The following is a 25,441-nucleotide window of genomic DNA, read 5'->3' on the forward strand; positions in this document are numbered from 1 at the left end:
CTAGAATGTCATTGTATGCTATAGGGTTAAGATTTCCCTTCACTGGAACTAAGGGGCCTAGAAAAACAGACCCAGACCATTATTCCTCCTCCACCAAGCTTTACAGTTGGCACTATGCATTGGGGCAGGTAGCGTTCTCCAGATAACTATTTTCCACTGCTCCAGAGTCCAATGGCGGCAAGCTTTACACCACTCCAGCCAACGCTTGACATTGTGCATGGTGATCTTAGGCTTGTGTGCGGCTGCTCGGCCATGGAAACCCATTTCATGAAGCTCCTGACGAACAGTTCTTGTGCTGACGTTGCTTCCAGAGGCAGTTTGGAACTCTGTAGTGAGTGTTGCAACTGAGGACTGGGGCAGCTCTAGCAGGGCAGAAATTTACGAACAGACTTGTTGGAAAGGTGGCATTCTATGGCGGTGCCACGTTGAAAGTCACTGGGGGGGGGGGGATTTTCTGGCACCAGATCCCATTTGACTACAATAACACTATGGCTGCATTTACACAGGCAATTCTGTTCTTTTGACCAATCAGATCAGCTCTTTTGCCAATAATTGGGCAAAATATCAGAATTGGACTGCCTGTGTTAACGCAGCCTATGAACCATAGTGGCAGCTTGGCTTGATAATGATACCCTGTCCTATCCCAATTTGCTAAAATATCACCATTGCTAAATACAAAAGTTGTGATAAACGAGGGTAATAATTCCTATGGTAGGGTTTTTTCATGTACTGGTGTTAGCCCTATATTTGTCCTTACAATAGAGGTGTTCCATCACAACTTTAAACCTAAACCTTATGTGATCTTGTTTCTCTCAGGTTCTGTTTCCTGCAGACCTGTGGCTGTGTGTTTTCAGACCGGGCCATGAAAGAAGTCAAGACTGAGATCTGCCACAAGGTAGGACATGCATATATAAAGTGCATTCTGAAAGTATTCAGTCCCCTTCCCTTTTCCCAGATTTTGTTACATTACAGCCTTATTCTAAAATTGATTAAATTGTTTTTTCCCCCTCATCAATCTACACACAATATCCCATAATGACAAAGCACTTTATAATTTTTTTGAAATGTTTGCTTAAATCACATTTAGATAAGTATTCAGACCCTTTACTCAGTAATCTGTTGAAGCACCTTTGACAGAGATTACAGCCTCGATTGGGTATGACGTTACAAGCTTGGCACACCTGTATTTGGGGAGTTTCTCCCATTTTTCTCGGCAGATCCTCTCAAGCTCTGTCAGAATGGATGTGGAGCATCGCTGCACGGCTATTTTCAGGTCTCTCCAGAGATCGGGTTCAAGTCTGGGCTCTGTCTGGGCCACTCAATGACATTCAGAGACTTGTCCCGAAGCCACTCCTGCGTTGGCTTGGCTGTGAGCTTAGGACCGTTGTTCTGTTGGAAGGTGAACCGTCGACCCAGTCTGAAGTCCTGAGCGCTCTGGAGCAGGTTTTTATCAAGGATCTCTCTGTACTTTGCTCCATTCATCTTTCGCTCGATCCTGACTTATCTCCCAGTCCCTGTTGCTGAAAAACATCCCCACAGCATGATGCTGCCACCACCATGCTTCACCGTAGGGATGGTGCCATGTTTCCTCCAGACGTGAAACTTGACATTCAGATTTCAATCTTGGTTTCATCAGACCAGAGAATGTTGTTTCTCATGGTCTGAGAGTCCTTTAGGTGCCTTTTGGCAAACTCCAAGGGGGTTGTCATGTGCCTTTTACTGAGGAGTGGCTTCAGTCTGGCCACTCTACCATAAAGGCCTGATTGGTGGAGTGCTGCAGAGATGGTTGTCCTTCTGGAAGGTTCTCCCATCTCCACAGAGGAACTCTGGAGCTCTGTCAGATTGACCGACAGGTTCTTGGTCACCTCCCTGAACAAGGCCCTTCTCCCCCGATTGCTCAGTTTGGCCGGGCGGCCAGCTCTAGTAAGAGTCTTAGTGGTTCCAAACTTCTTCCATTTAAGAATGATGGAGGCCACTGTGTTCTTGGGGACTTTCAATGCTGCAGAAATGTTTTGGTACCCTTCCCCAGATCTGTTCCTCGACACAATCCTGTCTCGGAGATCTACGGACAATTCCTTTGACCTCATGGCCTGGTTTTTGCTCTTGACATGCACTGTCAACGGTGGGACCTTATATAGACCGGTGTGTGCCTTTCCAAATCATGTCCAATCAATTGAATTTACCACAGGTGAACTCCAATCAAGTTGTAGAAACATGTCAAGGATGATCAATGGAAACAGGGTGCACCTGAGCTCAATTTTGAGTCTCATAGCAAAGGGTCTGAATTCTTATGTAAATAAGGTATTTCTGTTTTATTTTGGACACATTTGCAAAAATGTTTAACAACCTGTTTTCGCTTTGTCATTATGGGGTATTTTGTGTAGATTGAGGAACATTAAAAAAATATGGCTGTAACGTAACAATGTGGAAAAATGCACTGTAAAACACACACAACATCCATTCAACACGCTGTGTGCTACATTTGTCAAATTAGTAACCTTGTAATGAAACAAGGTACCACCCCGGTCTCAACTTTTTTTTTGGTTGGTAAAACCAATAAACAGTTGAAAGAAAAGAGGATATGCTCTCATAAAGTAGATGGACTCCAATATCTTTGTTTTCCTCCTCTAGCAGCAGCAGTGGGAAAAGCGTTTTCACAGGTGTTTCAGTCCAAGCCTCCTTCAGTGTGTGTTTCTGTGTACTAAAAGAAGATATTGGAATGTTCTGTATGCAAACCTACCCTCTTATTATTGAATCAGTAACTACCCTGTCCCCACGTTTTCCTTTGTTACACACAACCTGCTATTATAGTCAGTCATTTGTATTTTGACATTAGGGAGGTAACATTTGAGGCACTTTAGATAGTTTGCTAATGGAGGGTGGTGCTGTCTCTTCTACTGTAGATTAATCAACCTTTAGGACAGTGTGTCCCTGGACTGTTGTCAGACAGGTAGATAGAGGTGGGGGTGGGGGGGGGGGGTTCTTAATGTGCTAACTGTGAACCAGTTGGCTGTTTGTGCTCGTGTGAATGATTAACCCTCTGGTCTGCTGTTTTTGACTTGTTTGGTTCCTTTGAGTTTCATGGAGTTGGCCACAGGTCCATCTCTGTTATTGCATCAATAATTTGCCTTGATATGGAGATACGAATTTCCCTGTTTTTAAATTACTAAACGATACAGCATGTGTGGTTTAGCAAAGGAAAGTAAATAAAAGGTGGGAGCTTCCGTATCTGTTTGCCATCGTGCACATAGAAAAGTACCATGGTGCCCCATTCACCATGCCTGCCGCACTTTGTTGTCGCATTTTATTGGTTACATGTTCTATTTTTAGGTAAGAAAGTGATAGGAAAAGTAGGACACAAAATCCTATTGCGAAACAGCAGATGGCCTCCGAAAAATCGATGAGCTGTAACTGTACGACAGTAAAAGCCCTCCTCGGTGTCATGGAAACCAGATAACCCCCAGCTCTGTGCCTGTCATTATTCTCAATCCCATGATGCCTCCTGCCAGCTGACCAGAAGCTGAGCCAGGCTATATGAGGAAGCTGCCAGATGATGGGAAACAGGTGCTGCTGTGGTATTAGTCTCAAACCCGACCCTAGGCCACACAGTGACTAGGGTCTGATTTTCAATTATGGACTCGTTTGGCGTAGAGAAACTACATCACTGCCTATGTGATCTCCATCTTGCTAGCTTCTATTTTGTATTTTATTCAAGCGGATAAAGTAGAGACGTAGGCAGTGGCATAGTTCTTCAATGTCAAAAGAGTACATTATTGAAACCAGACCCTAGTCACTGTGTTGCCTAAGGTCGAGTTTTCGAGACTACTGTGGTATCGGGAGAGCAAGCAGCACAAAAGGTCACCTCTGACTCCAGCAGAGCGTGAGAGCAGCATTGTTGTGGTTGTCCGCTCGTGGGAATCTCCCTTGCTACCTCTCAAGGGGGAACAGATCCAAGTGCCTTGTCCATTTGCACTGCATGTGATGGTACGATTTGTTTGTGCAAATCGTATCAACAACCCTTTGCTCATGAAGCGAAGCAAAGATCAAGCTAACTTAAGACCAAGTGAATGTATAACAAATGTTCAATGTATTCAAAGCATTTGGGAATTTCAGTGAATAGCTACATTTCCTTTACAGTGAACCAACAACAAACATGTTTTGGGTAAAAAGTGCATGCTGTACGATGTCCACTTTCAAGCCCTTAATAATTTAATATGTTAAATCTCTTGAAATCAATTGAAATATGGTTAGATGTCAAAGTGGCAGTTTGAAGACCTTAACTGCCTCTTCCTAATCCACATTTATTGGACCCTGCTCTCTTAAATTGACAACATACACGATGTAACAGTATTTAATGTCAGTGCAAATGTTTAGGCCTATTTGGCTTATTATACGGTTGTACTTTGCCAGTACTAAGCTCAGAGGGTATCGTTTAGCAGTAGTTTAAATTATCAAAGAACAGTAGGACATTTTCAGATGCACCTTTTTTTAAATCATTAGTAATCTATTTTTGTAATAGTTGCAAAACAAATAGGAAACAATGTTAACGAGTCATGATTAGCACATGCACATTTTTATCTTTTAACAATCACAGACAAGAGAAAAAAAAAAGAAGAAACCCGCACACTGCTCTTGCTAGTATCACTGCTCTTTATTTAGCTTTACGTATCGGCCTCAAGGCCTTGGTCAGAGCTTTTGTGTGTTTTTCATTTCCTCATCGAATGGGGTTGGAGGATAAGGAAAACGAGCTTACCATTGCATTTCATAAGTATTCTAATAATTATAATAAAGTGTGTATATAAAACGTATTAAACAATACTGAAACCACAGTGAGAACATCGACCCATCAGGCAAGTTTTCATAAATCATTGAGTACAGTACAAGAAAAAAAACGTCAGAGTAATCTGAAGTGGCAGCATTAACTCATGTTTACATTTACATCATTTAGCAGACGCTCTTATCCAGAGCGACTTGCACATTTACAACATAACAGAGCTGTCATAAAATGAGTGCCACTTTATTTGCAATAGGCAGTCACACAATATAATAGTTTACTTTAAATACATTATTCTTAACATAGTTTTTGAAATGGCAATATTCAAGTTACCACACATCTAAGCAACCATGTCCACAGAGCTGTCTAATGCTTTTGCCTGTAAAGGTTGACAAATGTCTTTGGGACAGTGGCCTATGTGTTTCTGTTGTCAAAGTGCACAACAGGTCATTAAAGGGCCTTGTGTGACGCGGGGGGAGACCTGTGAATTCTATAGTGATTATGGTTGCGTCAGCCACTGTGCCTCTTAGTGATACAACAAGCCTATTTTTACCGCAAAGCGTTTCAGGACAACTAAGATATGTCAATAACAAGTCTTCCCTGCTTACCTCGCAAACACTTTCCTACGAATGGAGAAGAATGTTAGATAATTGTTGTTCAGCTTTTTTGCTTTTGATTGCTTATCCATTCTCGAGATTTGAGCTAAACGTACCAACTGAAATGCATCAAGGCCCTAGCAGCACACTTTAGTACAGCCCTCTGAAGTGATACGATAACCAACAAGTCTATTGGAGAACTACATCCATTTTGGTCAGGACGAACCCCACAACCTCGTCAAAGTCCTACCGTGGCGTTGAAAAGAGAGGTGGTATTGCCTTGCGTGGCAAGTTGCCACCATGACTGGATGGGAACCATCGCTTGCTGCAGGACCTTGTCCCTGTGCCACTGCTCCAGGCAGTCCAAAGCTTCTGGGAAGGCCTTGCTCTCAAACTTGTTGGCAAACATGCTGTTTCTGTCGATGATCCACTGCAAATCCTCCAGACCATAGATGCAGATGTCCCTAACATAGCGGCCTGCGGAAAGACGTGTAGCAGAAAAGACATAAAGATGAGATTCAGATCAGTGTCAAATTCTATCAACTGCTGTTGCTCAAATAATGGTGCCGGCTGCCATTTTACCAATTGTGCTATTTTTTTGTGTTTTTCGCATTGTAACTTTTTTGGTACATAATGTTTCTGCTACAGTCTCTTATGACCGAAAAGAGCTTCTGGATATCAAAACAGCGACTACTCACCTCGAACTGGACGAGGTGAGGATTTACTGATGCGAAGGATTTACTGCTGGACCAGGCCCAAATCCCCGTCATTCTCATGAAGAGGAGATGGAGATACAGAGGCCGCAGATCCGGGTGCCTTGTGAGAATTCGTCGGAGAGTGGGTAACCTGCCTCTACCATCTGTCCTATTGGCCAACGTGCAATCACTGGAGAATAAACTGGATGAGCTCCATTTGAGACTATCCTACCAACGGGACATTAAAAATTGTAATAGCTTATGTTTCACCGAGTGGTGGCTGAATAATATACAGTTGGCTGGGTTTTCCGTGCATCGGCAAGACCGAACAGCTACCTCCGGTAAGACTAGGGGTGGTGGTCTGTCTATTTGTCAATAACAGCTGGTGCGCAATATCTAATATTAAGGAAGTGTCAAGGTTTTGCTCGCCTGAGGTAGAGTACCTCATGAAAAGCTGTAGACCACACCGTCTACCAATGTTATGATCGAAGACCACCTAAAGCGAGACCGGTTCAAGACCGGAGCAAATCGAGTCCGAGTCAAGACCAAGACCGGAGGGGGGACAAGGGGTCCGAGACTGAATCAAAACCGAGGACAGAAAAGTGCGAGTCCAATTAATGACATGATTGTAATTTTATCAAATCACCACAACATATGGATTCTTTAGACATTCAGAATAGTGAAAAAATGCAAGCTGAGGCAAAATAGAGCCACTCTACAAATTATTACTAACCCAAACACAGTGGGGAACATTGGGCCTTTTACGCCTTCAGAGAAGGACTAAGGATTTATAAAATAATAATAATTATATTATTATTTTCAATGATGTTCTGATTTTAATCTCTTCAGTTTTTGTTGGAAAGGGTTAACACTGAAGAGAAAAAAAAAATTCCAACCAGGATTTTTCTTTGCTGGTCTCTGGGGAGATAAATCTAGCTAGCTAAATCAGCCATTGGCTAGGCCATCAGAAGCTAGATAAAGGCATCTGCCATTCAACTGTATTAGGTCAACATTTTAGAGTGACAGTGGAATCAACCGATTTAACATTTTGACAATGGGTGGGACCGTTTTTACAAAAACGTAATGAAACATCTGCCTTCTTGCAGGCCAACAGGTCACTGCACAATAGCAAGCAGTAGTTTCCCCACGGTCTGGCTAGCTAGCTTTTGTTGTCGGCTAGTTTCCAGCAGCTGCAGCAGGTCTTATCAAAGAGGATGTTATTGCTAATTTGTTAGCGTCTACCTTTTCATGAATAACTTTCAACAAGAAGTTACGTTTCAAATTATCATCATCTGGTGAGTGGAACTGTTTTAAAAAAAAAAAAAATATTGCAGAGCGCTTGCTTTTGTTAGCCATCTCTTTTGAAAATAACTTATGTACAGTACCAGTCATAAGTTTGGACACACTTACTAATTTTAGGGTTTTTCTTTATTTTTACTATTTTCTGCATTGTAGAATAATAGTGAAGACATCAAAACTATGAAATAACACATGGAATCATGTAGTAACCAAAAAGTGTCAAACAAATCAAAATATATTTTATTTGAGATTCTTCAAAGTAGCCACCTTTTGCATTGATGACAGCTTTGCACACTCGGCATTCTCTCAACCAGCTTCATGAGGTTGTCACCTGGAATGCATTTCGATTTAACAGGTGTGCCTTGTTAAAAGTTAATTTGTGGAATTTCTTTCCTCCTTTAATCCGTTTGAGCCAATCAGTTGTGCTGTGACAAGGTAAGGGTGGTATACAGAAGATAGCCCTATTTGGTAAAAGACCAAGTCCATATTATGGCAAGAACAGCTCAAATAAGCAAAGAGAAGCGACAGTCCATCATTACTTTAAGACATGAAGGTCGGTCAAAATGAAAAATATCAAGAACTTTGAAAGTTTCTTCAAGTGCAGTCGCAAAAACTATCAACCGCTATGATGAAACTGGCTCTCATGAGGACCGCCATAGGAAAGGAAGACCCAGAGTTTCCTCTGTTGCAGAGGTTAAGTTCATTAGAGTTAACTGCACCTCAGATTGCAGCCCAAATAAATGCTTCACAGAGTTCAAGTAACACACATCTCAACATCAACTGTTCAGAGACTGCGTGAATCAGGCCTTCATGGTCAAATTGCTGCAAAAAAACACTACTAAAGGACACCAATAAGAAGAAGAAGAGACTTGTTTGGGCCAAGGAACACGAGCAATGGACATTAGACCGGTGGAAATCTGTCCTTTGGTCTGATGAATCAACATTTTGAGATTTTTGGTTCTAACCGCTGTCTTTGTGAGACACAGAGTAGGTAAACAGATGATCTCAACATGCGGTTCCCACCACGAAGCATGGAGGTGTGATGGTGTGTGGGTGCTTTGCTGGTGACACTGTCTGTGATTTATTTAGAATTCAAGGCACACTTAGCCATGCTGGTTACCACAACATTCTGCAGCGATAAGCCAACCCATCTGGTTTGCGCTTAGTGGGACTATCATTTGTTATTCAACAGGACAATGACCCAAAACACACCTGTAAGGGCTATTTGACAAAGGAGAGTGATGGAGTGCTGCATCAGATGACCTGGCCTCCACAATCACCCAACCTCAAACCAGTTGAGATGGTTTGGGATGAGTTGGACCGCAGAGTGAAGGAAAAGCAGCCAACAAGAGCTCAGCATATGTGGGAACTCCTTCATGCATTCCAGGTGACTACCTCATGAAGCTGGTTGAGAGCATGCCAAGAGTGTGCAAAGCTGTCATCAATGCAAAGGGTGGCTACTATTAAATATATTTTGATTTGTTTGACACTTTTTTGGTTACTACATGATTCCATATGTGCTATTTCATAGTGTTGATGTCATCACTATTATTCTACAATGTATAAAATAGTCAAAATAAAGACAAACCCTTGAATGAGTAGGTGTGTTCAAACTTTTGACTGGTACTGTATGTGAAATATTGTTGCATTTAAAGTGGAACCGACAGCATTTTAGCAACATGCAATCTTATTAAAACTGTTCATTTACACCCATAGGAAGAATGACACTTTTTAAAACATTTTCTGAGAAGCGACCACTTAAATATGGTCATTTTCACATTTTCATAAATTCTTAAAATGTTTGGGAATTACATGAAAATACTAAGGCATTTGTGAAAAATCTTTAGCGCTATAGAGTGAAAAATCGGCCTTACATTTGGACAATTAATAGACACTGCAGTAAATAAAAACATCTGTCTTGTCCAGGACCGGAGTCTACACAGACCGGTGTGCTATAGCCAATCAGAGCTACAGTAGGCCTTTATACAAACAAGCTATTTGCCACATGGGCTTGCCATCATTCACTTTTAACTGGACTGTGTTGACAGGCAGTTGCAAAAGCGCAACTTTAGATCAGTAAAACACATTTGCCAAAAGCCACAAAATACACCTGAATGGATTTCTGCAACTATATAAACACCATGGGAGTCCTCTTACATTTGGGAACTTCAGTCCTATTGATCAAACAACCATGAAAAGGTAGGGGCTCTCTCCCTCAGTTATGCACATCAACAAGATCAGCAGCTAATGGTAGCCAGAGCAAGATGAGCTAAAATCTAACGAATTAACGTTAGATAAACCCTTTCTAACTTTTTCAGCTAGTTGGCCCTCAAAATTCCACTGATAAACGATGGGGAATTGTAGCCTCCTCGTCCTTCTGCAGCTTGCCTGCCAATGCATGCTTGTCCCAACCTAGTGTCCAAGCTAACTGGCTAACGTTGGCTAGCTTGCTTGCTAGCTAGCTAGCTACTTCCAGACACAAATGAGAGAACCCCTCACTCTGACCATTTTATTCGCTGTAGCAGAGCTGGTTAGGCTGTTTACATGTTATCTAGAGCATTCTTGACTAACTTACTTTTTTTTGCCTACATTTACTGTCGAGGTCATATTCAGCAGGTGTTGCATGTTTTTTAATTAATCAGTTCTGCGCTCTGGCACACTCAGACGAGAGTTCTCTGAAATCAGAGAACTGTAGATAGGCAGAGTGAATTTGCAAACGCAAGAGATATGCTAACTGGATAAGTTGTTCAAATTCTTGCTAGCTAACCAAATGACACCTGCATCTCTAGCTGTGTGTAGCCACTGAAAAACTATATGAGGGGAAAAAGCCACTCACTCACCTACTCCTCCAATGGCATGGCATGACATGACATCCTCCTAGCAGCTAGCTATCTAGCTAATGTTAGGCTCTGTGTTTTTAGCTTGCTACATAAATAGATACGCTAGCCTATTAGCCAAGTTATGACTGACTTGTGATCATTGCCCTTGATAGTTTGATTGTATTGGCATCCCGAATGGAGGCAGCAAACAATGTACCAGGCCAGCTGTGATTTTACAACCTGATAGCAATATTTTTTGGACTACCAATAAATGTATTGGTGAATTATATTAATCATGCATTGAACTGAATTCCATCTATTCTGCCAACAATGCCTTAGTGTATGTCATGGAACATTTAGTCAAATATAACCTATTTTTAAAACCTCTTAGACAGTTGGTTTTGTAGCATAGACTGGGAATATCTGACTGCCCATCTTAATCTTTTCTTTTTATTGGCCAGTCTGAGATATGGCTTTTTCTTTGCAACTCTGCCTAGATGGTCAGCATCCCGGAGTCACCTCTTCACTGTTGACATTGAAACTGGTGTTTTGCGGGTACTATTTAATGAAGCTGCCAGTTGAAACTAGACACTAATGTGTATTTGTCCTCTTGCTCAGTTGTGCACCGGGGCCTCCCACTCCTCTTTCTATTCTGGTTAGAGCCAGTTTGCGCTGTTATGTGAAGGGAGTAGTACACAGCGTTGTACTAGATCTTCAGGTTCTTGGCAATTTCTCGCATGGAATAGCCTTCATTTCTCAGAACAAGAATAGACTGACGAGTTTCAGAAAAGTTCATTTCTGGCCATTTTGAGCCTGTAATCGAACCCACAATTGCTGATGCTCCAGATACTCAACTAGTCTCAAGAAGGCCAGTTTTATTGCTTCTTTAATCAGCACAAAAGTTTTCAGCTGTGCTAACATAATTGCAAAATGATTTTCTAATGATCAATTAGCCTTTTAAAATGATAAACTTGGATTAGCAAACACAACGTGCCATTGGAACACAGGACTGTTGGTTACTGATAATGGGCCTCTGTACGCCGATGTAGTTATTCCATTAAAAATCAGCTGTTTCCAGCTACAATAGCCATTTACAACATTAACAATGTCTATACTGTATTTTTGATCCATTTGATATTTTAAGTGACTCCAAACTTTTGAACGGTAGTGTATATCTTTTTTTGCCTGTTATTTTGGCATTAATACGTTTCACATATCAGTTTGCTCTGACACTCGCCGGATGTGGTAGGGCTTGCAAATTATTACGAATTACAGAGGGAATCCCAGCTGCGAGCTGCCCAGACGAGCTAAATGCTTCAAGGCAAGCAACACTGAAGCATGCATGAGAGCACCAGCTGTTCCGAACGACTGTGTGATCAGACTCTCCGTAGCTGATGTGAGTAAGACCTTTAAACAGGTCAACATTCACAAGGCCGGGTGTACTCAGCGCATGCTGGCAAGTGTCTTCACTTATGGCTTTGCCTACACCTAGCGACTTTTGAGCAAAATATATTAAATTGTTTTTGGAATGGCAAGGCAGACAACATTAAACAGGCCTATTTATATAATGAATATGAATTCGGAGGGCAGAAATTATTAAATATTAAAGCATTAGACCTCTCACTAAAGGATTCAGTCATACGGAAGCTATTCTTAAATCAGAACTGATTCTCCAGCAGATTAGTAAGAATGGCTCACCCCATGTTTAAGAGGGGCCTTTTTCCATTTATTCAGATTACAACCTCTAACTTTCGGTTATTTGAAAAATGAAATAATCTATTAAAAAAAATGCTATTTTTAAAATTTCAGTTTAATGCTCCAGAAAAGACAGAACAAATATTACAACAAAATTATGTTTAAACTCAAATATACTAATTTATAAAAAATATATATATTTTGGGACAAAATGTTTAACTGTATCTAATTCTTGTAAATTATATAATAAATAGGACTCTTGGAGTTACAGTTGAAGTCGGAAGTTTACATACACTTAGGTTGGAGTCATTAACTTGTTTTTCAATCACTCCACAAATGTCTTGTTAACAAACTATAGTTTTGGCAAGTCGGTTAGGACATCTACTTTGTGCATGACACAAGTCATTTTTTCCAACAATTGTTTACAGACAGATTATTTCACTTATAATTCACTGTATCACAATTCCAGAGGGTCAGAAGTTTACATACACTAAGTTGACTGTGCCTTTAAACAGCTTGGAAAATTCCAGAAAATGATGTCATGGCTTTAGAAGCTTCTGATAGGCTAATTGACATCATTTGAGTCAATTGGAGGTGTACCTGTGGATGTATTTCAAGGCCTACCTTCAAACTCAGTGCCTCTCTGCTAGACAATATGGGTAAATCAAAAGAAATCATCCAAGACCTCAGAAAATAAATTGTAGACCTCCAAGTCAGGTTCATCCTTGGGAGCAATTTCCAAACGCCTGAAGGTACCACATTCATATGTACAAACAATAGTACGCAAGTATAAACACCATGGGACCACGCAGCCGTCATACTGCTCAGGAAGGAGACTCGTTCTGTCTCCTAGAGATGACCGTACTTTGGTGCGAAAAGTGCAAATCAATCCCATAACAACAGCAAAGGACCTTGTGAAGATGCTGGAGGAAACCGGTACAAAAGTATCTATATCCACAGTAAAACGAGTCCTATATCGACATAACCTGAAAGGCCGCTCAGCAAGGAAGAAGCCACTGCTCCAAAACCTCCATTAAAAAAGCCAGACTACGGTTTGCAACTGCACATGGGGACAAAGATCTTACTTTTTGGAGAAATGTCCTCTGGTCTGATGAACTGTTTGGCCATAATGACCATCGTTATGTTTAGAGGAAAAAGGGGGTTGCTTGCAAGCCGAAGAACATCATCCCAACCGTGAAGCACGGGGTGGCAGCATCATGCTGTGGGGGTGCTTTGCTGCAGGAGGGACTGGTGCACTTTACAAAATAGATGGCATCATGAGGAAGGAAAATGATGTGGATATATTGAAGCAATATCTCAAGACATCAGTCAGGAGGTTAAAGCTTGGTCTCAAATGGGTCTTCCACATGGACAATACCCCAAGCATACTTCCAAAGTTGTGGTAAAATGGCTTAAGAACAACAAAGTCAAGGTATTGGAGTGGCCATCACAAAGCCCTGACCTCAATCCTATAGAAAATGTGTGGGCAGAACTGAAAAGGTGTGTGCAAGCAAGGAGGCCTACAAACTTGATTCAGTTACACCAGCTCTGTCAGGAGGAATAGGCCAAAATTCAACCAACTTATTGTGGGAAGCTTGTGGAAGGCTACCTGAAATGTTTGACCCAAGTTAAACAATTTAAAGGCAATGCTACCAAATACTAATTGAGTGTATGTAAACTTCTGACCCACTGGGAATGTGATGAAACAAATAAAAGCTGAAATAAATAATTCTCTCTACTATTATTCTGACATTTCACATTTCTTAAAATAAAGTGGTGATCCTAACTGACCTAAGACAGGGAATTTTTACTAGGATTAAATGTCAGGAATTGTGAAAAACTGAGTTTAAATGTATTTGGCTAAGGTGTATGTAAACTTCTGACTTCAACTGTATATTTACAAAAAAAAAAAAAATGGGGAATTGGAAATGATGCAGACAATTACAGTGATGTAAGCCACAATCTATCTGTAATATTAAAGCTGATCTACCCCCACACCAAAAACGTGTCTTCACTAATATTTTCAACCTCTCCCTGACCGAGTCTGTAATACCTACATGTTTCAAGCAGACCACCATAGTCCCTGTGCCCAAGAACGCCAAGGTAACCTGCCTAAATGACTACCGCCCCGTAGCACATCTGTAGCCATGGAGTGCTTTGAAAGACTGGTCATGGCTCACTTCAACACCAAACTAGACCCATTCCAATTCACATACCTCCCCAACAGATCCACAGATGACGCAATCTCAATTGCACTCCACACTGCCCTTTACCACCTGGACGAAAGGAACACCTATGTGAGAATGCTGTTAATTGACTACTGCTCAGCGCTCAACACCATAGTGCCCTCAAAGCTCATCACTAAACTAAGGACCCTGGGACTAAACACCTACCTCTGCAACTGGATCCTGGACTTCCTGACGGGCCACCCCCAGGTGGTAAGGGTAGGCAACAACTCATCTGCCACACTTATCCTCAACACGGGGGCCCCTTTTAGGGGTGCGTGCTTAGTCCCCTCCTGTACTCCCTGTTCACTCACGACTGCGTGGCCAAGCACGACTCCAACACCATCATTAAGTTTGCCGACGACATAAGTGGTTGGCCTCATCACCGACAACGATGAGACATCCTATAGGGAGGAGGTCAGAGACCTGGCAGTGTGGTGCCAGGACTACAACCTCATCCTCAACGTGAGCAAGACAAAGGAGTTGATCGTGGACTACAGGAACAGGAGGGCCGAGCACACCCCCATTCACATCGACCGGGCTGTAATGGAGCGGGCTGAGAGCTTCAAGTTCCTTGGTGTCCACATCACCAACAAACTATCATGGTCCAAACACACCAAGGCAGTCGTCAAGAGGGCACGACAAGGGAGACTGAAATGATTTGGCATGGGTCCCCAGATCCTCAAAGTTCTACAGCTGCACCATTGAGAGCATCGTAACTGGTTGCAGCACGCCTGGTATGGCAACTGCTCGGCATCCGACCGTAAGACGCTACAGAGGGTAGTATGTACAGCCCAGTGTATCACTGGGGCCAAGCTTCCTGCCATCCAGGACCTCTATAACAGGTGGTGTTAGAGTAAGGCCTGAAAAATTGTCAGGCTCCAGCCACCCAAGTCATAAGCTGTGTTCGAATACTCATACTAACCTCACTAACTGTACTATTTGTGATGTAAATTGAGTGTATAGTATGCTTATTGGTCATAGTATGCATATAGGTATTATGCCTAAAGTTTCCGGAATGTCGTACTACATTTGCTAAAATATGAAGTATACCAGCAGTGGACACTATTTTCGTGCTTTTAGGGCCCATATTGCAATTATTCAGAATATGGGCATGGCTTCATATCGTTTTCAAATTTGAAGAAAGGGTGGAAAATATGCAGCCGAAGTCCAACGAGAGCGGAGACAAATTCATTGCTTTAACTAATTATGGCAAATGTTCAGAAAATGTTGATCAATGTAATAAAGTAATGACTTTTCAAATAAGTTACCTTACACGTTATGTTGGCTGACAATTTGTTAGCTACTCTATCCTTACGAACCACATAGCATATTATTACAGCAGTATGTACCAGTATGTTAGCTAGCTACCTAATGTTAGTTGGCTACTAATACATAACACTTGCCAGTATATTAACTATGTGCTATCTAACTTAACTACCCAATGTTTATTGACTTGATTATTCCCGTCATTCTTAGTTTAGCTAAGTGGTATAGTCGTTGTGCGTTCTCAATGGACATTCGGGTGCTTTCGTAAATCTCTGTTTTCAGAGAACTTTCGTCTGAGTGTGCCAGAGCGCAGAATAACTGATGAATTTACGAACGCTCAACACCCGTTGAATATGGCCGGTGTCAGTAAACGTCGGCAAAAAAGCGTCATTCAATTGTTGCCAGCAGCACAGTTACTGTCACCAACGCTCTGGATAACATGAAAACTGCCTAACCAGCTCTGCTAGGGTGAGTAAAATGGTCAGAGTGAGGTGTTCTCTCATTTGTGTCTGGGAGAAGTTAGCAAGCTAGCCAACGTTAGCCAGTTAGCTTGGCTGCTTATCTGCCGTTATGAGGCCAGAACGCTTGGGTAAACCCTACTCCTCGGCCAGAGTGTCCATTGTGCGTTCTGCAGATACAAACAGACAATCTGACAGCGCTCTGAATTTACAAACGCTCAGAGCGCACTCTGGCACTCCAGATTGAATTTAAGAACACACCCGAAGTCGTAAAATGTCGTTAGTCATTTGTTATGCTAAGAAGCTACCAAGAGGTTGCATAGCAACAGCATCAACATCTGGTAGACAGGCGAAGCACTAGTATGCTCAACTGAAAGGATACCGTTTGTTTACAGTGTACTAAAATGAGCTAATAGTATATACTCATTAAGTATGTAGCATACTGTATGTTAGTATGGGTATTCGAACACAGCTATAGACTGTTCTCTCGGCTAACGCACGGAAAGCGGTACCGGAGCACCAAGTCTAGGTCCCAAAGGCTCCTTAACAGCTTCTACCCCCAAGCCATAAGACTGCTGAACAGTTAATCAAATGGCTACCTGGACTATTTGCATTGACACCCTTTTTTATGCTGCTGCTACTAACTGTTTATTATCTATTCATAGTCACTTTACCCCTACCTACATGTACATATTAACTCAGTTACCTCGACTAACCTGTAGCCCCACACATTGGCTTGGTACCGGTGCCCCCTGTATATAACCGCTATTGTTATTTTATTGTTGCTTTTTTTACTTTTAGTTTACTTAGTAAATATTTTCTTAACTGCATTGCTGGGAAAGGGCTTGTAAGTAAGCATTTCACGGGAAGGTCTACACCTATTGTATTCGGCGCATGTGACATACGATTTGATTTGATTGAGGAAACAGTTTGCTTCCTAATCAGAAGGCTAATCTAATCTGGAATCAAGGAGCAAAACATGCCCTAGACAAGTGAGGTCAAGTGTAGAAACCTACTTTGGCTGGGATAGGGAATTGTTGTACCTTTGCATCCGTTGTGTGCAGTTCCCTCTTGGTCCCTCCATTTGATTGTCCGGATCTCGCCACCCCAGCCTCCTCCTACATGACTTCCTGGTGCTTCTAGGAGCAGATAATTGATCCAAAACAGATTAAATCTCATTCTCACGTTTCATTATAGCCTCTCACGTGACACGCAGTGCCTTCAAAGTATTCATACCCCTTATTCCACATTCCGTTGTTACACCCTGAATTCAAAATGTATTAAAATATTTTTTAACCACCGATCTACACACAATATCCCATAATGACAAGTGAAAACGTATATTCTGATTGTTTTGCAAATGTATTGAAAATGAAATACAGAAATATATAATTTACATAAGTCAATACTTTGTAGAAGCACCTTTGGCAGCGATTACAGCTGTGAGTCTTTCTGGATAAGTCTCAAAGAGCTTTCCACACCTGGATTGTACAACATTTGCCCATTATTCTTTTCAATATTCAAGCTCGTCAAATTGGTTGTTGATAATTGCTAAACCATTTTCAGATCTTGCCATAGATTTTCAAGTGGGTTTAAGTCCAAAAAAATTACTCGGCCACTCTGGAACATTCACTGTCTTCCTGGAAAGCAACGCCAGTGTAGATTTGGCCTTGTGTGTTAGGTTATTGTCCTGCTGAAAGGTGAATTCATCTCCCAGTGTCTGGTGGAAAGCAGACTGAACCAGGTTTTCCTGTAGGATTTTGCCTGTGCTTAGCTCCATTCAGTTTATTTTTTATCATGAAAACCCCATAGTCCTTAACGATTTCAAGCATACCTATAACATGATGCAGCCACTACTATGCTTGAAAATATGGAAAGTGATACTCAGTAATGTGCTGTATTGGATTTGCCCCAAACACAACACTTTGTATTCAGGACAAAAAGTGAATTGCTTTGCCACATTTCTTGCAGTATTACTTTAGTGCCTTGTTGCAAACAAGATGAATGTTTTGAAATATGTTTGTGTACAGGCTTCCATCTATTCACTCTATCAATTAGGTTAGTATTGTGGAATAACTACAATGTTGTTGATCCGTCCTCAGTTTTCTCCTGTCACAGCCATTAAACTATGTAACTGTTTTAAAATCCCTGAGCGGTTTCCTTCCTCTCCGGCAACTGAGTTAGGAAGGCCGCCTGTATCTTTGTAGTGACTGGGTGTATTGATACACCATCCAAAGTGTAATTAATAACTTCACCATGCTCAAAGGGATATTCAATGTCTGCTTTTTCTTTTGACCCATCTCCCAATAGGTGCCCTTCTTTGTGAGTCATTGGAACATCTCTTTTTTTGGGTGGGGTTGAATCTGTGTTTGAAAGTAATTGCTCGACTGAGGGACCTTACCGATTTTAATTGTATGTGTGGGGTACAGAGAAGGTAGTCATTCAAAAGTTCTGTTAAACACTATTAATGCACACAGAGTGAGTCCATGCAACTTATTATGTGAGTTGTTAACAAATTTGTACTCCTGAATGTATTTAGGCTTGCCATAACAAAGGCGTGGAATACTTATTGACTTATTTTTCCTAGCCACTGTGCTTCTGCATTGCTTGCTCTTATTGGGTTTTAGGATGGTTCTGTAAAGCACTTTGACAACTGCTGATGTAGCTACGCTGGTCTACTGTACTTCAAACAATGTGGGTATGTTGAACCCATTCCTTTAAGTTTCAAGGCTAGAACTAATCTTCGAACACCACAAATGTACTGTAAGTCAGCCTTTCATGAACTTACATGAACTCCGTTACTAGGCCACCAGGATTTATTGACTAAGCACAGCTATTTCACCTCCTATGTTTTTGCTTTTCGATGCATTACAAATTGGAAAGGTTGTGCGTGGCATAGCTATGCATTCATGGAAAGGTTGTAGAAGTCTTATCTGTTTTCCTCACGGATTTAACAGTTAGAAATATCCCTATGCTTTGACATAAGCTCAGAACCAATTGTGTTACAGAGATTACAAGGTGCTTTTTATGTGCGGTTTATAAACTTGGGCTTTACCTTTAATGTGATTGAGCGTCACCCAGTAGTGCTCATCTGGGCTGAATGAGTCTTTGGACCACTCCAGCAGGTCCCTGGACACGTGACTCTTCAGTACAAACTCCACAAAGGTCCTGGTTAGCGCGTAGTAGGCTGTGCCAAAGTAAATCTGCACCCCATGGGGCGGAGCACCCTTCTTTGGGCCTCCACGCTTGGGGGCCACGTGGGAGCCCCTGACCTCCCTGTGCTGCAGCTGAGTCCGGTGCCTCATGGCCGCAGGCTGCTTGATGCCCGGGGTCATGTTCCTGTCCCTCCACTCCTTGCTCTGCATGTAGCGCACCAGCTCCAGGTTGCTCTTGACAGGGAAGTCCTGGCCGCACAGGTTTAGCACCTTCCTCCAGGGCACAGGCGATGCCGCCAGGTCCCTCATGCAGTTGATGTCGGCCTGCAGCCGTGAGAAGCCGGCGTAGGTCACCATCTCGCTGTGGCTGGCCAGGAACACATTGGGGAAGCAGCCCACAAGGCTCGCCACGGCTTCCCTGTACTCCCGCGGAGCCTTGGCGTCCACATGGACACAGTAGACATTCTGCGGTGTGTAGATGGCCCGCAGCAGGCGCACCAGCAGCTCCAGCTCCTTGTGGACAGTGAGGATGAAGGCCAGAGGGTAGTCTTCCTCCTCGCGGCTCAGCGGGCTGGTGATGAAGTGAAGCTCCCTCACCAGGTGGGAGCAGTCCAGGTCCCCACCTCGACTCCCCATACCCAGAAGATAGCTCTCCACCTGGCAGTCGCGGCGTTGCCATGCTGGTGAGCCCTTGGTGCTGGGGAGGAAAGCTCGGCAGTACTGAGAGAAGGGCCTGCAGCCCAGGGGCCCGCTCTGACCCTGGGGATCCGTGCCATCCTTGGCCCACAGGTAGATGACCGAGCAGATGAGCATGCAGATTCCCAGGCAGAACAGGAAACTGCACTTTGCACCTTCCAGCTGGAGCATAGTAGTCCAGCACTGGACGGACACCACGCAACCACCTGCAACAAAAGACCAGGGTTAGGCTGTACTTTAAAACAACAAAGCCAGACTTGAGACATTAAGTCTTTTAAAGAGTCAAACCCTTCCATACGTTTTATGGAAGATTATCGGACAAGAACCACAATTATTGGCAATGTTTTACAATCTCAGAATAATCTGTGTTTCCTCGTTGCAATTCATACGGGGGTTCTTTCTAGAGGTGTTTAACGATCCAGCACACAGCAAAGATTAGTAGCTTTTTATGGAGCTCTTATTAATCCGATCACAACAGATGACACATGATAAAAGTGAGTAGAGAGGAAATGCATAGATAATGCTCCTAAATAGACTGAGGAAGCTGACTCAGGAAGTTGAAGAAATGCATCATTAAGCAATGCAAGAGATGGACTCATAGACGTCAAAATAGATATGCACATTTGAATTTTGAACCTAGCCATGCAAACAAGGTTTGTATTTGTGCAGTGTACAGGTTTTGAAATATGGAAATTCTCTAGCTCCTAGATACACAATACCCTGGCTCTAAATAAATAAGATCACATAGCCATAATTACCTTCATACATTTTCTTAATCATTTGTAAATCAAAGTAGGTCTACCTGTTGTTCCTGCTAACAGATTATCTTTGTAAGAAGTGAGCTACACTGCTTCGCTCGTTCACTGCGCTACCACTGGTGGAGAATCAATAAGAATCCAGTAGAAAAGGGAGACCTTTTGCTCTTATAACACCCTCTGCAGTTGCCTAATAGCCCACTTGTGCGACTTATTCACCTGAGACTTGCTAGAACCCTGTAATCAGTGGCAGTCCGTTGCAGAGATTTGGACATTGGGCTTGTTATGCAAATGTGTAATGAAATCCCAAGGGTCTCCCACATCCACGACACAGGCCATTGTGACATTAAGGAAAGAACAAAGAAGATTGGTCTCTGCAGTAATTCCGTTAACAGACAGATAATGTTGAATAGAACCCCCAGGGATTTATCTCATTCTTGGCGTACTGATTCATGAAGTAGAGAGAGCCGTCTTGTTTGTTTATGGCAAATGATTGAACTTCCATTGATTTCATGTTTGTAGTTAATGGGAGACTTTTTCACAGGAAATGAAACCGTCAACTGGCGTCGTTTATTTAGAAACTAAGCAAACTACGTGTGGGTAGCAGTGTATTATCCAGTATGTGCAAGATTTTTATATTTATTTGTACAAATGTGTCACTGTAGGTCTAATTTGTTGAATGTGAACCACCTGTTGCCATTTATTAGTTGGATTAAACACTGCTAGTTCTCATGGAGCCATGCTTTTATTTTTATCACCCGTTAATGGATTGACTAATAAACCAGATATTCAAACACTCTTAGGCATTATTAATTGAAAGCTCATCGTGGGAATGTTTAATACCACACACAGCATAGCATACTCCCCTCAGCAACATTTTGACTCAGAGCAAATACAATCTTCCGTTACCTCCTAGTGTTACACGCACACAGAGGATAAGGCTAGCCAGTTACCTTAATTGCAGTTGAGCCCGGGGTCCTTTCACTGAAGAAGAGGTTAAACATTAAGCCCCTGCCCAAGAAATGGCGAGCCGGAACCAGCAGGGAGTCAAGCCAGGCGCACGCAGGGAGCTGGAGCCATGGGTTGGCAAGGGATGGGCAGGTGGAGCTGATGCTGCTGCAGTCGGCTGTGCGCTGCCTTTGTTGTGGTTGTCTCAGGGCGGCGGGTGGCTCGCGAGGTCGTTGTACTCCGCATGCATCTCTGTTGTGAGTGTGTGTGTGTGCCTGCGTGTGTCATTTCTTGCCCTCACGGCTGTGGCTGAGGCGCTCCCTCTGCATCCCACCTGAGATGAGGGCCGGCCCTGCCTGGTAACAGGCGGATTCTCTCATTTGGCGCACACACACACCCATACACAAGCACCGGCAACCTTTCCCAACAGTCTCCTAGCACCCTTAAATTGATCTTCAACTACCTCTATTTTTTTCTCGCTTCATCTCTCACCCCGTATCTCTATCACTCTCTCTCTCCTCCCCCCACCCTTCCCCTCTCCTTCCCCTATTTCTGATTTAACACAAAAAAAACAAAGCAACCACAATCTTCTTCCTTCCAATGTCAGATTTGCAGCAGTTGCGGCATGGATTATGGATCTTATCCTTGCCTCGCCTCTCTCTCTCTCTCTCTCCCTCTCTCTCCTGTGAGAGTTCTTAAGTGGTTCTGCTGCTGTGGCTGGTTTAGTACTGTGCAGACAGCCTCAGCCAGTGTTTTGTTTGCTGCCTGGTCAGCGACTGAGATTAGTTATTGTTGTGTTAACAGGGCCACATGGCCAGAGGTCACATTGAGCTGCCACCAGGACACAATAGGTCCCCCCTGCTGGTGGGCTTTTGTCTTTGTGTGGCTGAGTGTGACGTTATGTGTGTGTGTGTGTGTGTGTGTGTGTGTGTGTGTGTGTGTACATGTGTGTCACTCAGTAATGAAAATAAACATTCAGTAGTGATCCACATAGGTCCGTTTTTATGGAAGAGCGGGAAAAAGAACACTAAAAACAGAAGCTGTGTTGATTTGAGTGGAATAGTGATTTTCTTTTATTTTTTTTATTTTTTATTTTTATTTTTTTTTTTTTTTATTTTTTTTGGTCATTTAGCAGACGCTCTTATCCAGAGCGACTTACAGGAGCAATTAGGGTTAAGTGCCTTGCTCAAGGGCACATCGACAGATTTTTCACCTAGTCGGCTCGGGGATTAGAACCAGCGACCTTTCGGTTACTGGCACAACGCTCTTACCCACTAAGCTACCTGCCGCCCGCCCACAATTTGCTTTTAGCCTGCCAAATTAGGGATATAATGGCCTCCCCTCTCATCATGTGTGGTAGTCAAACTGCATATTCCTTTTCTACAACTGTTTGCATGCACACTGCGTGAAACCACTTCAATTGGCTGCATACAGTGCATTCGGAAAGTATTCAGACCCCTTGACTTTTTCCACATTTTGTTACGTTACAGCCTTATTCTAAAATGGATTATTAATAGTTTTTTCCCTCATCTACACACACTACCCCATAATGACAAAGCAAAAACAGGTTTTCATAAATGTTTGGAAATGTATCATTTAAAAAAACACACAAAAAACAGGAATACCTTATTTACATAAGTATTCAGACCCTTTGCTATGAGACTCGAGCTCAGGTGCATCCTGTTTCCATTGATCATCCTTGATGTTTCTACAACTTGATTGGAGTCCACCTATGGAAAGGCGCACACTTGTCTATATAAGGTCCCACAGTTGACAGTGCATTTCAGAGCAAAAACCAAGCCATGAAGTGGAAGGAATTGTCCGTAGAGCTCCGAGACAGCATTGTGTCGAGGCACAGATCTGGGGAAGGGTACCAAAAAATGTCTGCATCATTGAATGTCCCCAAGAACACAGTGGACTCCGTCATTCTTAAATGGAAGACGTTTGGAACCACCAAGACTCTTCCTAGAGCTGGCTGCCCGACCAAACTGAGCAATCGGGGGAGAAGAGCCTTGTTCAGGGAGGTGACAAAGAACCCGATGGTCACTCTGACAGAGCTCCAGAGTTCCTCTGTGGAGATGGGAGAACCTTCTAGAAGGACAACCATCTCTCTAGAGTGGCCAGACGGAAGCCACTCCTCAATAAAAGGCCCACTTGGAGTTTGCCAAAAGGCACCTAAAGGACTCTCGGACAATGAGAAACAAGATTCTCTGGTCTGATGAAACCAAGATTGAACTCTTTGTCCTGAATGCCAAGGTTCACGTCTGGAGGAAACATGGCACCATCCCTACGGTGAAGCCTGGTGGTGGCAGCATCATGCTGTGGGGATGTTTTTCAGTGGCTGGGGGACTAATCAGGACCTCAGCCTTGGGCGAAGGTTCACCTTTCAACAGGGCAACGACCCTAACCACACAGCCAAGACAATGCAGGAGTAGGTTCGGGACAAGTCTCAATGTCCTTGAGTGGCCCAGCCAGAGCCCCGACTTGAACCTGTCGAACATCTCTGAAGAGACCTGAAAATAGCTGTGCAGCGACGCTCCCCATCCAACCTGACAGAGCTTGAGAGGATCTGCAGAGAAGAATGGGAGAAACTCCCCAAATACAGGTGTGCCAAGCTTGTAGTGTCATACCCAAGAAGACTCGAGGCTGTAATCGCTGCCCAAGGTGCTTCAACAAAGTACTGAGTAAAGGGTCTGAATACTTATGTAAATGTGATGTTTCAGTTTTTGTTTATTTTGTTATTTGGAAAAAAATCTACAAATCTGTTTTTGCTTTATTGGTTATTCTGTGTAGATTGATAAATATCAAAAATTCATCAATTTTAGAATAAGGCTGTAACGTAACAAAATGTGGAAAAAGTCAAGGGGTCTGAATACTTTCCGAGTGCAGTGTATGCTGTTTATGTCTGTCAGCTTTGTGTGACATGGATTGTAATACAGTGGCAGCCAAATATATTTGGCACCCTTGTACTTTTCTTAGATAATTCTGATTTCTTCTCAAATAAGTTGAAGTTGAAAAACAATGTTGGTCTCCACACGTTATTGGATTGTCAACATTGCAGAACCAATTTTCTTTAGGGAAACGTACATTTACAATGTTAATTAAGAAAATGAAAACAAATGGCACCCATTAGCTAATACTTGGTTAAACAGCCTTAGGCAAAGATGACTGAGGGGGGAAAAAACGCTTCTTGTAGCCGTCAATGAGCATGCTGCACCTTTCTACTGGCAATTTAGCCCACTCTTCAGCTGCAAAAGCAACCCCACAGCATTATTGAACCTCCCCCATGTTTGATTGTAAAAAGGAACGGGAAGGTGTTATTTTCTTTGAATGCTTCATTTGGTTGTTGGTAAACATAGGAATAGCCCACTGCTGAAAGAGACACAAGCAAGCTCCATTGAACTTAGCAAAACCCCACCTAAACGAGCCTAAATCCTGGGGAAATGTTCTGTCGACCAATGAAACAAAATTTGAGCTCTTAGGCAATACAAATCAGTGTTATGTTTACTGATCGGATGACCAATTGAAGCATTCAAAGAAAAGAACACCCTCCCTACAATCAAACATGGAGGTTTGCTAATGCTGTGGGGTCGCTTTGTTGCCTCTGGTACTGGGGGTCTTGAAAGTGTGCAAGAAATCATGAAATCAGCAGATTATCAATGTGTTTTGGAGTGCAATGTGCAACCCAGTGTCCAAAAACTGGGTCTCTGTTGAAGGTTGTGGGTCTTCCAGCAGGACACCCACCCAAACACACATCAAAAAGCACCCAGGAACGGTTCAAGAATAAAAACAACTGTTCTGGAGGTGTCCAGCGATGACTCCAAATTCGAGTCCCATCAAACCTATAGCGAGACGTGAAAACAGCAGTTGTTGGAAGGCACCACTCAAGAGTGGGCCAAAGAAGATTGCAGCAAGCTCTTTTAATGGCTACAATAAGCGACTTTTTTATCTCAAGTATTTGTTCCTGGGTGCCAACAATGTTGTCCTTGCCATTTGCTTTAGTTAGCTTAATTAGGCTAAAATTGTAAACGTACATTTCCCCCCCAAAAGAGGGTTC

The 25,441-nt window shown here is 42.7% G+C and overlaps 2 protein-coding genes across 9 annotated transcripts in view; one reads left to right on the forward strand and one right to left on the reverse strand.

Moving 5' to 3' along the window:
- LOC311137966 (beta-1,3-galactosyl-O-glycosyl-glycoprotein beta-1,6-N-acetylglucosaminyltransferase 7-like) overlaps positions 1 to 22,270 on the reverse strand; it is a 57,208-nt gene extending 34,938 nt beyond the window's left edge. For 3 of the 8 annotated variants that reach the window (XM_084172610.1, XM_084172609.1, XM_084172608.1), the window contains exons 1-3: positions 20,440 to 20,641; positions 18,886 to 19,887; positions 16,874 to 16,969 (exon numbers count right to left, since the gene is read on the reverse strand). In XM_084172610.1, coding sequence (XP_084028736.1) covers positions 16,874 to 16,969; positions 18,886 to 19,887; positions 20,440 to 20,461 — 1,120 coding nt within the window. In that variant the 5' untranslated portion in view covers positions 20,462 to 20,641. The other 5 variants (XM_084172604.1, XM_084172606.1, XM_084172605.1 and 2 more) reach the window with 5 other exon arrangements.
- LOC311137967 (replication termination factor 2-like) overlaps positions 1 to 25,441 on the forward strand; it is a 43,455-nt gene that overhangs the window by 13,533 nt on the left and 4,481 nt on the right. Inside the window, exon 5 of the mRNA XM_084172611.1 lies at positions 817 to 895. Within this exon, the coding sequence (XP_084028737.1) occupies positions 817 to 895 (79 nt within the window). The remainder of the gene's footprint in view (positions 1 to 816; positions 896 to 25,441) is intronic.

Source organism: Coregonus lavaretus (genome assembly GCF_964263955.1).
Source record: "Coregonus lavaretus genome assembly, chromosome: 12".
Classification (NCBI taxonomy): domain Eukaryota; kingdom Metazoa; phylum Chordata; class Actinopteri; order Salmoniformes; family Salmonidae; genus Coregonus; species Coregonus lavaretus.